This window comes from Leopardus geoffroyi, chromosome A3 (genome assembly GCF_018350155.1).
Source record: "Leopardus geoffroyi isolate Oge1 chromosome A3, O.geoffroyi_Oge1_pat1.0, whole genome shotgun sequence".
Lineage (NCBI taxonomy): Eukaryota > Metazoa > Chordata > Mammalia > Carnivora > Felidae > Leopardus > Leopardus geoffroyi.
Genome location: NC_059336.1, coordinates 128,889,610 through 128,907,376, shown reverse-complemented (window position 1 = coordinate 128,907,376; position 17,767 = coordinate 128,889,610). Strand labels below are relative to the sequence as shown.

Here is a 17,767-nt window from a genome sequence, read left to right as displayed (position 1 = left end):
GATCGTGACCTGGCTGAAGTCGGACGCTTAACCGACTGCGCCACCCAGGTGCCCCGATCTGACATATTTTTAAAGAATCACTCTGGCTGGCCAACTAGAGCAAGGAAAAGGGCCGAAAGAGGCAGACAAACAGAACGCTACCGTAAAACTCTAGGTGAGACACGGCAATAACTTCACCAGGGTGGTAGCGGTGGTGATGGTAAAATATGGTCCAATTCCAAGTCCACTGGGAAAGTGGAGCCACCAGGCTTTCTTGACAGACTGCTTGTGTTACACAGGACAAAGAGAACTGAGGAGGATGACAAGGTTTATGACCTAAACAACTAGAAAGACGGAGCTGCCATTTTTTGACATAGGAAAGAGCACAGAAGGAACACCACCGGTAGCTGGGGTGAAGGGTGCGATGCTAAAATCAGTGGCTCACTTTTAACACGCTGAGATGCGATGCCTGTAAGAAAGGGAAGTACAGATGCCAGATTGGCAGTCGCGCACACAAGCCTGGAACGCAGAAGATCAGGGCTCAAGCTACACGTAGAGAATCATCCGCACAAAGTTGCACGATCACAGGTGCAATCATCTAGGGAATCGGCAGAGACAGAGAAGAGATTAAAGACTGAGACCTGAGGTATCTAACATTTAGCTAGAGAAATGAGGAAGGACCAACAAACACGGTGAGAGTAAGTGGCCAATGAGGTATAAGGAAAACGAATAGACTGTCCCTGAAACAAGTACGTATCCGATGTTACTGATACGTCACATAAGATAAAGACAGACTTGACGCATGAATTTACCAATAGGAGGTCACTGGTGACCCAAACACAAGCTGTTCTGAGGAAACAGTGAGGAGAAAAAGACGCATGGAGAGCACGCAAAAGACAACAGGAGAAAAAGATGTGGCCAATACTGTGTATAAAACCAAAGCGTGTACACAAAGCCCCTCAGCATGGTACAGATGAGCCGTGTGATCAGATCACAAGGCCTCCTTAAAAGGAAACTGTCGAATCCCCCAGATTTCACTGAAACTGAGACATGTTATTTGAAAAGTATCCTTTGCAAGTGAATTTAAATCCAAGTCTAGATTAAAAAGTAAAAAAAAAAAAAAAAAAAAGTATTCTTTGTTACTGAAAGCGTCAAAGAAACTTAAAGAAACGAAACAAATGTATCAGAAATGCGTGTACTCTGTGAAGAAAGGGCAGGATGAAAGAGAGAAGAGAACCTGGAACATGAGTGGCAGAGCCCGGTGAGGGGGCAGCTAATCTAAGCCTTTGTGAGGAATGGAAATCCATGGCCCCAATTCTCCAAGCCAATCAAAGTGACAGGATTCACAGTCCTGACCATCAAGCCGTGGACCAAGCGATCACAGTCTCCCACAAGCATGCCAATGGGCAGAGCATGCCCTCTTTCGGTCAGACCTCAGTGAGAGGGGAAACACCACATGGTGAATGAAATGCAGGAGTCTTGTGAATCGTGCTGGCTCTGCGTTATCATCCAGTTTGCGATGTCACAGATCACCATGAACTCAGTCTCACGTAAACACTCATCAGGCAATGTTATCCAAAAAAAAAAAAAAAAAAGTGAATAAGGACCTACTCTGTTCCCAGTGATGTGCTGGTGTCACAACAGTAAAGAAAGCAATCAGCACTTAACAAAGTTATGGAGAATACATTATAAGAAGATAGGAAATTCTCTATCTCAGGAGCTCATTCCCACCACTTTATCCCAGAGCAATGCATGACTACACAAAATGTGCACGTAAAATGTTCACTGCGGCTCAGTCTAAAAGAGAAGAAAATCAAACACAATCTAAATGTTCAAAAACAAAGCAAAAGATAAATTTTTGTACATACATCAAATGACCACTAACCTGCCATGATATAAATGGTCCGTATATAAGGAGAAGGGCAGCTATCTGTGACAAATAACATTACGTGGAAAAAAACAAGCTTTAAATTAATATGCAGGGACACCCGGGTGGCTAATCGGTTAAGTGTCCAATTTCGGCTCAGGTCATGATCTCACAGTTTGTGAGTTCAAGTCCAGCCTCGGGCTCTGTGCTGACAGCTCAGAGTCTGGAGCCTGCTTCAAATTCTATGTCTCCCTCTCTCTTTCTGCCCCACCCCTACTTACACTCTGTCTCTCTCTGTCTCCCCAAAATGGGTAAATGTTAAAAAAAAATTTTTTTTAATGTGGAATTAATATGCAGTACGAATCCATTTTACATTTAAAAAATAATAATTCTCCAGGAGATAGACAATAGCTATCCAGAAAATCTGTTCATACTCAGAAAAACTCTGGAAGTTATATATAAACTTAAAAATGTTTACCTCTAAGCAGTGGGCTTCATGGTATGGGCAGAAAGAACTAAGAGAAGAAAGAGAACTTATATACTAATGTACTGCTGATTAAATTACTTTATAATTTATTATTTTTTCAATGTTTATTTATTTTTGATAGAGCCTGAGCAGGAGAGGGGCAGAGCAAGAGGGAGACACAGAATCCAAAGCAGGATCCAGGCTCCCAGCTGTCTGCACAGAGCCCGATGTGGGGCTTGAACCCACAAACCGTGAGATCATGACCTGAGCTGAAGTTGGACACTTAACCAACTGAGCCACCCAGGCACCTCTATTTCATATTTTAAAAAGTAGAAAGGCCTAAGCTACCATAAATTTCCATGTACTTCTTATCAAAAGTTAACAAATATTATTAATATTTTATCATAGATGTTTTACATTTCTTTTTTCTTTAACTTTCAGGAATAAAATATGCTAAATAGTGTCAGTTATCTGAACCCATGCCTCCTCTTAAATGGATTGCTAAAATAAAAGATTGTGTTATTTTTGTAATTAAGAAAGCCATTATGAATTCCAGTCAGGATGGAGCAGTGAACTCCTGTTGCAATGTGCTCGTGGTACTCCAGAATACTAAGGGTAATTAAAAACAAAAGTAGAAAGGCACTCACGTTCAATGGAATTCAACATTTGGGGGCTCGGAACTGAGATGCTGACAGTGGCTGCGAAACGCTCCTCTTGAGGGAACGGTGAATCGAAAGGATCCCCTGTAAGAGGATCAGACCCACTGCCTGGGATCATGTATTTATATAAAATTGCAGGAATAAAGAGGCAGAGAACTAACAGGGCCCAAGTCCCTCGTTGGCTCCATGCCTGGATTCCTCAGATCCTCAACATTACAAGAGGTTGGGAGTCCCACGTCAAGAGGTATTAATAGGACATGATGTGTTCTGGACTGAAGCACTAAGGGTACAAACTGAGGAAAACCACAAAACTATAGAATCCTTAGAGAAGGTCTAGGGAGATAAAAAGTAAACAGAATGGAATGACCCCCCCCAATGAGCTTGGAAACCAAAATTCTACAACACATCAGGGGCGGGGGGGGGGTGGGGTGGGGTGGATAGTAAAGTGATAATTTTAACAAAAATCCATTCCAGATGAAACTCTTTCTTTTCAAACTTCAAAATATTAATGTCTTTGTGCATACCAAATATGAAATTTAAAATCCTTGGCATGCCTGCATGGCTCCGTTAAGCATCCGACTTCATCTCAGGTCATGATCTCACACTTTGTGAGTTCGAACCCCACGTGGGGCTCTGTGCTGACAGCTCAGAGCCTGGAGCCTGCTTTGGATTCGGTGTCTCCCTTTCTCTCTCTCTCTCTGCCCCTGCACTGCTCACACTCTGTCTCTCTCTCTCAAAAATAAACAAACATTTAAAAAAAATTTTAATTCTTTATGAAGGAATAAGCTATCATAAAACATAAAAGAAAACAAAACAAATACCATCTCAATGAATTTTTGTGTATGTTAAGAAGCTCTAATTCACCTTTTCGTATATGAATATTCCTCAAGCCTACAGTTATTTCACACAAAAAGTGGATTATTACTTCCTTATCAATAAACACAGGAGCCAAAACTATAAAAAAAAAAAAAAAAAGCATAGGAATAAATGCCCACACTCTTGAGTTATGCGTCCATTTCTTAGATACGATACCACAGCACAAGCGATACAAGGGTACTGGTAGGCTGGACTTCAGCCACATTAGACATGTTTGCACTTTATGAAAATGAAAAAGTCGAGTCACACACGGAGAGAAAAACATTTTCAAATCACCTACTCAAGAAAGGATTTGTAGCCAGAATTTAAAAAAACAACAAAACTCCTATACCTCAATAAGCAGCAGCACAAAAACAGATGTTCACGATCATTAGTTCTTTGGAAAGAGCATACCAGAATGGTAACGAGATACCACACACATCCCCCCGAAGGACGGCTGTCGTCAAATCCAGGGAGGAACAAGCGTTATGAGAATGTGGAGACGCTGGGATCTGAACACTTCCTGGTGGGAAAGGAAAACGGTGCGGCCACTTTGGGAAGCAATCTGCCATTTCTTCAAATGTTGAACGCGTATATGCGTGCAATGTAGCAGTTCCACTCCTATACACCTACATGAGAAATCGAAACCTATTTCTCTATTCCCATATTTCCCAGCGAATAAGCAGAAATAACCCACATGTCTATCACCTGGTGAATGGAAAAAGAAATGGTTTCCTATGATACTGAAAGCCAACTGTCCTTTTGCTCACTTTTAGAGATTTCTAAACAGTCCTTTTATAAATTTGAAATCGCTCTATGCTTAGCCCATGCCACAGTTATAAACATTAATTAGTCTAGTTGTATAAATCTATGGCCACTTAAAACGCTCATAACAAGTTTTCCCACAGTGAAAATGATTTTTTAATGGGAATCTTATATATAATCCATTTCCAAATCTAATTAGATTTATCTGGGGGGAAAACACCATTGGCTAAGTGATACAACTAATACTAGCTAAAAACAAATGTTAATATACTCTAAATGGTGGAATACTGCTACACCTAAAAAGCATAATAACCAACATTAATAAGAAACTGGAAAATTGTAATTTTGGTAGTTATTCACAAAATATGCATTCTGGTCTATTTATACACTAATATCTTGTTCATGGGGACAACAGCCACTATCTTCAAACCTGTAGGCTCTACTTGAACAAATGCAAATGCTACCGCATAGCAATTACATCTTTACTTTGCTTGGATATATAAATAAAAATTATTATTTTCACAACTGAGTAATGAAAGTCTTGAGCATTAAGCAGATTACATATGTAGTCAGCTCTCATTTATGAGTTAGAATTTAGTGTGGTTATTATATCTACTGTTAATGTGTAACGTACAGCAACCTACAGCTGAGCACTGTATTTTAATCTAATAATAGTAGCTATAATATTCTGAAATGTGCTTCATGAATCAAAGCCATAATGTGTTCATTGGGGGTTTAGATTTGCACTTCATGAGATCTAGATTTTCTGCAACTTGCTGAGAAAGGACACACGAAGACAAGAAAGCTTTTTAAGGAGCTACAAAAAAAAAAAAAAGAGAGAGAAAGATTTTAAAAAATAAATCAATAAAATAATCATTTTGGAAGAATCCCTTTTCCTTGCTAAGTAGAATGTGTAAAAGACTGCCGTGTAAAGGTGGTCTCCTTCATTCACTAAAGAGACTAATGGAGCAGGATGTGCCCACTTGTGGAGACACAGCATGTCCTTCTCCAAAGAAGCCACTAAAGGGCCAGGTTGACACTTTGTAATTTATTGAAGAAGGAGAAAATAGGAAACCCAACGTCACAAAGCCTTTTCATGGATTTTATAAAGGATGGGGATTCAGAATAAGCTTAGAGAGCTGAACTCAGCAGAAACACTTTGCAATTCTATACTGAACAGAGAAATCACACACCCCGTACGCTGGCCAAAACATAACAGATCTCAACAGCCACCACAGCACATACATATGAGTTAAATGGGAAATTCCTTTTATTTTAAGCTAAAATCTACTTTATAATTATTTATATAATTATTATATATATAATACATATATTTATATTATATATATAATATATATATATTTATATATATATAAAAATTATATAATTTTTACCACAGAATAACCCATATGCAGAGGGAGTTTCCAAGCGGGCTTTGTCGAACATTTCCTACGCATTCGCCATGTGACAACCCCATTATGGACGGTGCAAAGATAAATGACCTACTTCCAGTTACCACGTAATACCAAAGCATACCACGTACATGCTGACACGATGATGTGAGAATGTGTGGGGGATACAGAAGCAACAGTAATTAGAGAACTCGAGGAAAACCTGACGAAGAAAATGATACTTCAGATGGGCTCAAAAGCGTGAAAGAGATGACCAGAGCACAAGGCAAGAAGGGCAGCAGAGGCAGCCAGGAAAGTAACACCAAAGGTGTGACAGAGGCAACTCTGGAGAACGGTGGCAAGGTCAGTAGGACTGCAGCCCAGCGCATGTTTGGGAGGCGTGAAAAGAGACAAGGCGAGAGAGACCTACGGGAAGGTGGGAGATGTGGCTGAACCGCTGGAGAAGCACCAGAGGCTCAAAAGATACAACACTTGGGATAAAGAAGATCTCACTGAAAGTAGGTCTTCACCTGGACCTTGAAAGATGGTACAATTGGCCAACTTCCTCCTAATACACAGGACATTCGGTGACTGCTGGCCAAAAGTGTTCTGAGTCCCGTGGAGAAAACACCACAGAATTTAATGTGCTCTCATATCCAGTGAAAACAAACGGTAATCAGTATGACTACAAGTCAAAGCATGCCAAAAAAGAAACGTATCCACCACACTCCAGGCCCCTAGAAGACACTTCGGCTTCCATCCAGAGGGAGGAGTCCAACGACAAAAAAGCCCACTGTCTGCAGTGTTGACAGTGGCACACAATCCTCCACCCGGTGTCTAATCTTCGCCAACTGTGATACCTAAGCTGGTAGCCAGTAGCCTCATGTGGCTATTTAAATTGAACTAAAATAAAATTAAATTTAAAATTTGATTCCTTCGGTGTGCTAGCCACATTTCGAGTACCCACGGCATATGTGGCTGGCGGCCACGGTGGGATACAGGATATCTTCCTCACTGTGGAAAAATCTATTGGTGGATGCTGTCCTGAAGTCACCATCACAGGAAGAATAGGGGAAAACTCCCGAAGCACAAAAGGATCTCCCATTCTGAGATCCTCAGATCACTCGGCACTGAACTAGGGTTACACCGGTATATTCAATAGGTTTGTCAAATTGAATTTTAATAGAAAAGAACGAACTGCGGAAATGGCGTAGTCATACATAACCCACGAGGAATAATACCTCTGCAGAAACTCCATGAATAGATTCTGCAACTGAAACTTTGTATCAGATGTTTAAAAGTAACTATATAGTACACAACTGCAAAGGAGTTTGGCAAAATGGATACAGCCAATTTAAAAAAAAAAAAAAAAACAAAACGATTAGGTGCACCTAACGTTCCACAATAGATGGCTTCCAAAATAGAATGACGTTTCAGAAAAATGAATGACATTTCACATTTTGTTAAGTGAAGCTTAGGCGCACCTGGGTGGCTCAGTCGGTTAAGCGTCCAACTTCAGCTCAAGTCATGATCGCGCTGTTCCAGAGTTCGAGCCCTGTGTCGGGCTCTGGGCTGACAGCTGGGAGCCTGGAGCCTGCTTCAGATTCTGTGTCTCCCTCTCTCTCTGCCCGTCCCCCCACTCCCGCTCTGTCTCTGTCTGTCTCTCTCTCTCAAGAATAAACGTTAAAAAAAAAAAAAAGTGAAGCTTACCATTTAAAGGAATCCTGTGGAAAACCAATCTATAAAGAGAATTACTATCTCTTAATTGACCCAATTAGAATGTCAAAAACTGGGCTACTTTCTTCAACCTAAAAAAAAATGACAATTTTATGTTTTTAGAAGCAGGTCTGGAGAGTGAATGGCCATGGAGCCAGCACTGACCAAAAGAAAAACGGTGTCAGGGCGCAAGTATTCTTCCTTTCTCTCCCAGGATGAACTATCCTAAGGCACGTACACACTTAGGTGACTCAGACATATTTTATTCACAAGAATCTCAGTGAGCCAAGGGAAAAGGAGAAAAATTCTATAGAAAATGGGCAAGAGAACTGAACAGACACCTCACAAAAGAAGAGGTCTCCAGAGCTAATTCCATCTCATTAGTCATGAGAAAAATGCAAACCAAGATCCCAAACAGATACCGCTAAATACTTAAGAGAAGAGTTAAGATTTTTAAAAGCTAACAATGCCAAATTGCTAGATTGGAATAAATGGCAAACCCAAACACTGCTCCTGAAAGTGCAATCGGGGGCGTCTGGGTGGCTCCGTCGTTGAGCGTCAGACTCTTGATTTTGGCTCCGGTCATGATCTCACATCGTGAGCTCGAGCCCCACACCAGGCTCCACGCTGACAGTGAGGAGCCAGCTTGAGATTCTCTCTCTCCCTCTCTCTGCCCCTCCCGTGCGCACGTGCACGCGCTCTCTCTCTCTCTCTCTCACAAAATAATTAAGATAAAATAAACTTGAAAAAAAAATTAAAAAAAAAAAGAGCAAATGGTAAAACACCTTTGGAAAATCATTCGGGGGGCGCCTGGGTGGCGCAATCGGTTAAGCGTCCGACTTCAGCCAGGTCACGATCTCGCGGTCCGTGAGTTTGAGCCCCGCGTCAGGCTCTGGGCTGATGGCTCTGAGCCTGGAGCCTGTTTCCGATTCTGTGTCTCCCTCTCTCTCTCTGCCCTTTCCCCGTTCATGCTCTGTCTCTCTCTGTCCCAAAAATAAATAAACGTTGAAAAAAAAAAAGAAGAAAAAAGGAAAATCATTTGGATTCTTGACGGAGGCTAAACGTACAGACACCCGCTAACATACGCTTCAAGGCCGAGGTAAACAGATGCCGGACAGAATGGTATGCACATGTGCACCAGCAACACGTAGAAAATGCTGATGCAGCCTCATCTCTAGTAGCCAAAAGTAACAAGACACCAACGCCAGTCAACGTCGCAATGGATGAACCGCAAAATACACAAACCACAACTAATTTCTCCACAGCAGAACAGCGAATAAACTATACACGTGTAAGAACATGAAGGAATCTCGCAAAAATTATGGAGCACAGCCATTTCCATGAAGTACAAAAATAGGTCAAATCGTATTGGGAGGGGTGTGATGGGGACTAAAATTCCTTAAAATAAGAACAGAAGCCACAAAGATCTGGTGTCACAACACTGGTGATTTCCGGAAGGAAAAAGAAGAGCTAGAAACTAAGCTGGGACAGGGTGCAGGGGGACTTGCGGAAGGCTGGTCACACTAATTTCTCTATCTGGTGGCTTCATGGCTACTTTCTTTGTGATAATTTATGGAGCTGGACACTTTTCTGTACTTTTTCTTTTTTTAATATGAATGTTGTATTTCACACACACACACACACACACACACACACACACACACACACAAAACGTTTAAAAGAAAAAGTTTTCCCACACACACACACGGCCAGGCGACTCCCATTTCACTCCACTCAGGGTCACCTTTCAAACTCCTCCCTCGCAGACTAACTCACCTCGTGGAGCGCTTTACTAATTAACGGTGAAACACTGATACTCTCTCCTCCTTCCGGATGGATCTGGACATTCACTTTTTGATAAAGAATCTGAAAAGAGAACATGACATACTGTAAAGGAACTGTTGGTTTTTGTTTTTTTTTTTAATGTTTATTTATTTTGGAGAAAGAGAAAGAGACAGAGCCTGAGCAGGGGAAGGGCAGAGAGAGAGAGAGGGAGACACACAATCTGAAGCAGGCTCCAGGCTCCGAGCTGTCAGCACAGAGCACAGAGTGGGGCTCGAAGTCACGGACTGCAAGATCGTGACCGGAGCTGAAGTCAGACATTTAACCGACTGAGCCACCCAGGTGCCCCTAAAGGAACTGTGTTTTAAATTTGCCTCACTTTACAATATAGACTGGAAATTTTAAAAGCATTCTTTTGAGGAAAAAATTGCTACTTCATAATGAACACTTTTTGGTAACAGGCTTACTTCAGGACTTCCTGAATGGCTTCCCAATTTGAGAAGTGGGCACCAATGGTGAAAAACCTGGTGTATAATGTACTGAATGATGAGGATATGAAAAGGAGAATTCCAGAATCTCCTCCTATATTCTTATACCCTCTATTTATTTCTTCTATATTTTTTGCAACAAAAGTATTATCCACTCTTAGGCAGATCCTGTGAATTTTGGGAAACCGAGCATCTCCCCAACCAAAACTCCGTCCTCTGCCATTTCCAAAGGACTTCCAAGTTCCCTGGTGGTCTAGTGGTTAGGATTCGGCACTCTCCAAACGACTTCCGAGGGATGGTATCACCACTGGTTTTTAACATATTTTCCATGACCATTTCTCATGTTTAATTCTTGACAACACTAATTTCTTCCATTATATCCAATAATTTACCTCTTAACATTACCTCCTACCTTTCTCCCTTACTATAATAAGCCAACAACACTACCTTCTATCCAATATCTTCAAATCCCTTTTCACATAAGTGACAAGCTATTTTTCTTCCATATAATTTAAAAAAACAATCACAAGATCTCAGATCCACACACCCAAGAAATCAGATTTCATACAGTTTGGGATTTACTTTACTGGAACACTTACTTCTGTCTGCAGATTGCTGCTCGCTGCCAGAAGAAGTTCAATGCTGCCAGGAGGGCAATGTGTCAAAGCAAAAGCCATGAGCTCCTGACGCGTGGCCAAGTCCTGGTAATTTTCTGATTGTCCTAACTGGCTACAAACATCCCAACTCTTAGAATAACCTATAAAATGAGCAAGAAAAAACAAACGGATTTTCACCAGAAGAAAAATCTCCAATCTAACATGAGAAACTCAGTGGATTTCTGCTCAGGTCTTGTGTTACCAAAGCACAATCTTGGTCATTAGAGACGCGTAACTTTTTTATAAGCAGTAAGAAACATGTAAGGATCTAAAGTAAAGTAGAAAAAAAATACTGGGTTGGCTTATTATCCAGAAAGGTTAGCAATATCCCACCTGTTTTTCTGATAAACTCTGTTTCCTTTTAGAATACCTGACAATGACTACCCGTCATCTACTTAGCTTTGGCAGTGAGTAAAAAGCTAAGTCAGAGATCTGAATTCGGAAGACCTGAGGATACAGCCCAACACTGCTATTTAGCACTTGTGTGTGTGCCTGAGAGAGTCCCAGATGTCACAGCTCCTTCACTACCACAAAGGGACAGTGATAATGCCTTCCTCCTTGAGTTGTTGAAGGATTAAATCACGTTTATATTTAAAAGCCACTTTGTAAACTTGCCAAGTGTGAGAAAAGAAAAACTATTACAGGCAGCTACACAGACACATTCACTTCATAGAAGACAGAGATCCAAGGACAGCGCAAGGCACGCTGTCCGTCGTGGCTCTAAGCAGAGATGTTTGCTGCACAATGTTATACTCCAGTAAAATACAGTTTTATTTGTCACTGAAGGAGTTCTATTTGAAAGGGTTTGTTTGTTTTTTCTAGGTACTAAGTTCTATTTTAAAAGTGTTTGCTTTTTCTAAGTACAAAGGCCTGGGTCCAGAATAATTTCTCTAAACATATAAAGTAAAAATCCAGGTACTACGCCTTACGGGAATAAAATTCTTTAACAAAGCTCTCTAAATGATTTTAGAATAATACACGTTTTTTTCAGACAACCATAATTATTCTGAACTTAATGTTACAAAGTCAATATTGGTTAATATCAATAGTGGCTTAATAACTGGTTAATGTTAATATTGGTTGGTATTCTGAATGTAGGTAGCTTTTATGAAACGGATTTTCTAACGCTGATATTACAAACCACAGTGTTTTCCCCTAGACTTTTAAAGATTTTCATAGATGTACTGAAAACGATTTTTTCTTTGACCAAATATTAGGCTCTGTTGAAGCTTCTTCCCAACTAGGCCTACACCTTGGCCTGGCTGAGCCTGCAAACTCCAGTTTCAGCAATAATCCTACAAAAAAGTCAGTTTAGAGAGAATCTCCCACCCTTGACAACTGATCATTGCTGATATGTGAGCAAATTCCCCATCCCTCATCCCTGATATCTAATCGCCCTGGCCTGCCTTCAGCAAGAATCCTGTTAAGGCAGGTCAGAAAGAATGCCACGAACCTTGATGTCTCGTGCCCATTTTCCATCCACTGACCCCTTACCATGCTCCTTGGCTTTAAGTCGCCAGCTGTCTTTCTCGTATTTGGAATTGAGTCTCTTCTCTCTCCCTTAATGCAATAGTTTTAACATCTATTGCAAAAGTCCTGAATAATGTCTTCCTTACAATTTTTAAGAAATGACAGAATATTTTTCTTTAACGGTATACACCAAGTGCAAAACTCTTAAGTGCACGCTCCATGAGTTATTACGAGGTGAAGCACTACATTTTTAACCACTCGCTATGAAAGCAAAGACACTAGGTAAAAAGATATGCTTGATTTTTTTTTTTGTTTTTTAAATATGAAATTTATTGTCAAATCGGTTTCCATACAACACCCAGTGTACATCCCAACAGGTACCCTCCTCAATGCCCATCACCCACTGTCCCCTCCCTCCCACCCCCCATCAACCCTCAGTTTATTCTCAGTCTTGAAGAGTCTCTTATGGTTTGCCTCCCTCCCTCTCTGTAACTTTTTTCCCCCTTCCCCTCCCCCATGGTCTTCTGTTAAGTTTCTCAGGATCCACATAAGAGTGAAAACATATGGTATCTGTCTTTCTCTGTAGGACTTATTTCACTTAGCATAACACTCTCCAGTTCCATCCGTGTTGCTACAAAAGGTCAGATTTCATTCTTTCTCATTGCCAAGTAGTATTCCATTGTATATATAAACCACAACTTCTTTATCTATTCGTCAGGTGATGGACATTTAGGCTCTTTCCATAAGTTGGCTAATGTTGAAAGTGCTGCTATAAACATTGGGGTACAAGAGCCCCTGTGCATCAGCACTCCTGCATCCCTTGGGTAAATTCCTAGCAGTGCTATTGCTGGGTCCTAGGGTAGATCTATTTTGAATTTTTTGAGGAACCTCCACACTGTTTTCCAGAGCGGCTGCACCAGTTCGCATTCCCACCAAGAGTGCAAGAGGGCTCCCGTTTCTCCCCATCCTCTCCAGCATCTATAGTCTCCCGATTTGTTCATTTTGGCCACTCTGACTGGCTTGAGGTGGTATCTCAGTGTGATTTTGATTTGTATTTCCCTGATGAGGAGTGACGTTCAGCAACTTTTCATGTGCCTGTTGGCCATCTGGATGTCTTCTTTAGAGAAGTGTCTGTTCATGTTTTCTGCCCATTTCTTCACTGGGTTATTTGTTTTTCGGGTGTGGAGTTTGGTGAGCTCTTTCTAGATTTTGAATACTAGCCCTTTGTCTGATATGTCATTTGCAAATATCTTCTCCCATTCTGTCAGTTGCCTTTTAGTTTTGCTGGTTCCTTTGCTGTGCAGAAGCTTTTTATCTTCATGAGGTCCCAATAGTTCACTTTTGCTTTTAATTCCCTTGCCTTTGGAGAAGTGTCAAGTAAGAAATTGCTAGGGCTGAGGTCAGAGAGGTTTTTTCCTGCTTTCTCCTCCAGGGTTTTGATGGTTTCCTGTCTCATATTCAGGTCCTTCATCCATTTTGAGTTTATTTTTGTGAATGGTGTAAGAAAGTGGTCCAGTTTCATTCTTCTGCATGTTGCTGTCCAGTTCTCCCAGCACCATTTGTTAAAGAGACTGTCTTTTTTCCATTGGATATTCTTTCCTGCTTTGTCAAAGATTAGGTGGCCATACTCTTGTGGGTCCAATTCTGGAGTCTCTATTCGATTCCATTGGTCTATGTGTCTGTTTTTGTGCCAATACCATGCTGTCTTGATGATGACAGCTTTGTAGTAGAGGCTAAAGTCTGGGATTGTGATGCCTCCTGCTTTGGTCTTCTTCTTCAATATTACTTTGGCTATTCGGGGTCTTTTCTGGTTCCATACAAATTTGAAGATTGCTTGTTCTAGCTTCGAGAAGAATGCTGGTGCAATTTTGATTGGGGTTGCATTGAATGTGTAGACAGCTTTGGGTGGTATTGACATTTTGACAATATTTATTCTTCCAATCCATGAGCACGGAATGTTTTTCCATTTCTTTGTATCTTCTTCAGTTTCCTTCATAAGCTTTCTATAGTTTTCAGCATACAGATCTTTTACATCTTTGGTTAGGTTTATTCCTAGGTATTTTATGCTTCTTGGTGCCATTGTGAATGGGATCAGTTTCTTTATTTGTCTTTCTGTTGCTTCATTATTAGTGTATAAGAATGCAGCTGATTTCTGTACATTGATTTTGTACCCTGTGACTTTGCTGAATTCATGTACCAGTTCTAGCAGACTTTTGGTGGAGTCTATCGGGTTTTCCATATATAATATCATGTCATCTGCAAAAAGTGAAAGCTTGACTTCATCTTTGCCTATTTTGATGCCTTTGATTTCCTTTTGTTGTCTGATTGCTGATGCTAGCACTTCCAACACTACGTTAAACGACAGCAGTGAGAGTGGACATCCCTATTGTGTTCCTGATCTCAGGGGGAAAACTCTCAGTTTTTCCCCATTGAGGATGGTATTAGCTGTGGGCTTTACATAAATGGCTTTTATGATGTTTAAGTATGTTCCTTCTATGCCGAACATAAAAAGATATGCTTGAGCTTTCCTACATTCAGAGACAGCTACAGAAAGCAGATCATTTAATAGAGAGTCTATGATCAGACAACATCACTTCCTACCCCATGGGGGAATATGTTCTTTCATAGTGAAATTATTCTACACACACACACAGACACACACAAATCTGATCTTCCAGAGACTGGAATTTAAATTTCAATATAGAAAATTTTAGGGTTGCAGACTACTTTCTAACTTCTCAAGATCAGTTTGAAAAGCACTATGTTATCCCTGTTTAAAAAAAAATTAAAGACTAGAAATATTAACTACTCACAAATCATAGATAATTCAAAAATTTTAAATTTTCTTTTATATAACAAATACATGAAAAGGTATTAAAATATTTTATATAAAATTGTTCTTAAAATTATGAGCATATTTTTAATAGACAATGGAAAGCAACCAAAATCTCAGCTAAAATATAACCCCTGAGCCCATTAAGTACTTACATTAATATATAAGCACAAAGAATACAGACTGATTAGTGCTCATAAAAGGTTTCTCAAGTCTTTTGAAGAAAATGTGCCTGGCTTCCCAATCAGGCCAATTGATTTCAGAACAGACCTTTTCCATTACTCATCATGCAAAGCGGACCTGGGCAAAGTGTTAAGTAATTTGTCTATTTCACCTGTGGCCATCAGCTCCTGACAATGCACATTGGCTGCTTTGTAGTCATGGAAACGAAGTGCTTGCTCCACTAGAAGGATCAGAACCTGTCCACGCCTTTCTTCTGGGTCTTCACCTGTAAACACATGCAAACAACTTAATGATTATGGCAGCATCAATTAATAAAACAGCTCATTAACATTGTATTTTGAATTAAAACATAAAAGGTAGAGATTAGACTGATTTTTTAAAAGATTATAGGACAAATGTCAAGGCAACTTTGACCTTCCAATCTATTTATTAATCCTGGAATTAGCTCTCATTCTCCTAAGAGATCAGTGATCAGTATCAGCCCCAGACCAACCATTCCAACCTAAGTGGGGAGAGAAAAAGTTTTCCTCCCAGTAGTGGCATTAAATATTTTGCTTTTTTTTTTTTTTTTTAATATTTTGCCCTTTGAATGTTCTATTTCTAATTATAATTAACAAATGACAAATACAAAGAGGGGAGCCTTAAACACACAGTAAATTGGTTATAACTTTATGGTTTCACTAACAGTACTATCTTTTATTTATCATAGTAAGCATATAGGCTCTCAAAACATACCAAAATTCAGTTTATGGTAACACAAAGATCTTAATCTCTCAAAAAGATTCTTAGAAGTCAATTTAGATGTGATGTCCTTCTTTGACATCTCTCCACTTTCTTCACAAAAAAGGTATGGTTTAGGTGATCTCCTACATGTTTCTTTTCATTTTCAGAATACCAATTTATTGAGATTATTGTTTTAAAAATCTACATCTAGTATCAGAATTTAAGATCTCTCAAGACAGGGGTCCCTTCCCTTGTTAAATTCTCAGTACCTCCAAGTCATACATATAATTGGGGTTCAAAAAAAATACTCAGTGAAATGAGTAGAGATTCTATTATAATTCAAAGTTACAACATAAACACAATTTGTACACTTAGGCAAAAAAAAGTAAACAATTTATATTTTAATCAAGTAATGAAACTTTAAAATTATTTTCAATATTTCCAAAAAGAAAAAGGAAAAATGCAATGATCCTTGCATTTTTAAGCTATAATGCAGGTTGGAAGAAAAAGTAAACATATCACAGAAAGGTTTGAATGAAAGTTTTAAAATACGTTACTGTTAATCTCCATCCTGTGTTTCACAGGTTTAAAATCCAAGTATTGGCCTAAGCTAATTGAAAGACATTAGGTTTTGTTTTTTTTAAGAGAGGATAGAACACTATGATTCATAATAGTATTATTATTAGAACAAACCCATGTTCTGTAACACTGACAAATAATACTGGAAATGGAACAATATGCACAAAGTTTCTCAAAAATACATGCACATATCACACTTAATATAAAACCTATTTCCTAGATAATCCTCTCAAAATGTTTGCATTTATTCAGAATATCTAAATAAAAAAATGAAAGGACCAAGGGTGATTTTTTTTTTCATAAGACAGCTTGGCTAGGTGGCAAAGATATTTTGCAGATATAAAGCCTCTAGTCAGCTGACTTTAAGGATCCATTAATTACCATCATCCAACAATAACAAAAAGGTGGAAAGAAAGGATAAGAGTAAAGGATTCAAAGTGAGAAACTTCTTAACTGTGAAATCATCAATAAATTGTTTCACTTCTTTATCCCTGTTTTCTCACATTCAAAATAAGAGTCATATCTTTGCTATAAGGGCAGTAACAAGTAACTCAGATAAGAACAAAAGCATAAGGGGAGGATTATTATTGTAGTTAATGTAAACTTTTACATGGAGATAGGTTAAATGGTCACCTTCAAGTCCAAAGTTCAAATATTTAACTGTTTTTCTTTCTAGAAAGTTCCAATCTGAACAGGTGGATTAGTGGGAAAACATAACCAAAAACAGCCTAAAAGAATGATCTAGAAAAATATTGCAAACAAAACAAAACAGATTCTTAACAGCCAGGAGTATGGCCAGACAAGACATCTATTAAAGGAGCTCTTGGGTGGCTCAGTTGGTTAAGCATCCAACTTTGGCTCAGGTCATGATCTCACGGTTCATGAGTTCAAGCCCCGTGTTGGGCTCTGTGCTGACAGCTCAGAGCCTGGAGCCTGCTTTGAATTCTGTGATTCCCTCTCTCTCTCTGTCCCTCTCCTGCTCATGCACTGTCTCTCTCAAAAACAAGTAAACATTAAAAAAAAAAAAAAAAAAAAAGACATCTATTAAAATGATTCTGATATTTAGTCTGAAAGACAGAACATAAATGGTGGCATGATAAGGCTGTGAGTATATGAAATATACAGGGACTGGTTACTGATTTCCTTGACTAGACTTCCAAGACTAGGTCATAAAGGACACGAGGGCTTCCTCCTCAGTCTCTCATGGTTCAACTGCTTGAGGAACAATTAGGTGTCATGTTGACAGAACAGTTAAGGAGCCCTATGAAGAGGTCCATGTGGCAAGGAACTGAGGCCTCTTGCCACCAGCCAGGAAGAAACTGAGGTCTCTTCCAACAGCCGAGTAAGCCAGCTCA

General features: G+C 39.6%; 1 protein-coding gene across 5 annotated transcripts in view; it reads right to left on the bottom strand.

The window, feature by feature from the left end:
- The window catches only part of NBAS (NBAS subunit of NRZ tethering complex), a 360,511-nt gene that overhangs the window by 140,107 nt on the left and 202,637 nt on the right, over positions 1 to 17,767 (bottom strand). For all 5 annotated transcript variants that reach the window (XM_045447679.1, XM_045447678.1, XM_045447677.1 and 2 more), the window contains 3 exons: positions 15,262 to 15,375; positions 10,568 to 10,725; positions 9,475 to 9,564 (listed from right to left, as the gene is read on the bottom strand). In XM_045447679.1, coding sequence (XP_045303635.1) covers positions 9,475 to 9,564; positions 10,568 to 10,725; positions 15,262 to 15,375 — 362 coding nt within the window. The remainder of the gene's footprint in view (positions 1 to 9,474; positions 9,565 to 10,567; positions 10,726 to 15,261; positions 15,376 to 17,767) is intronic.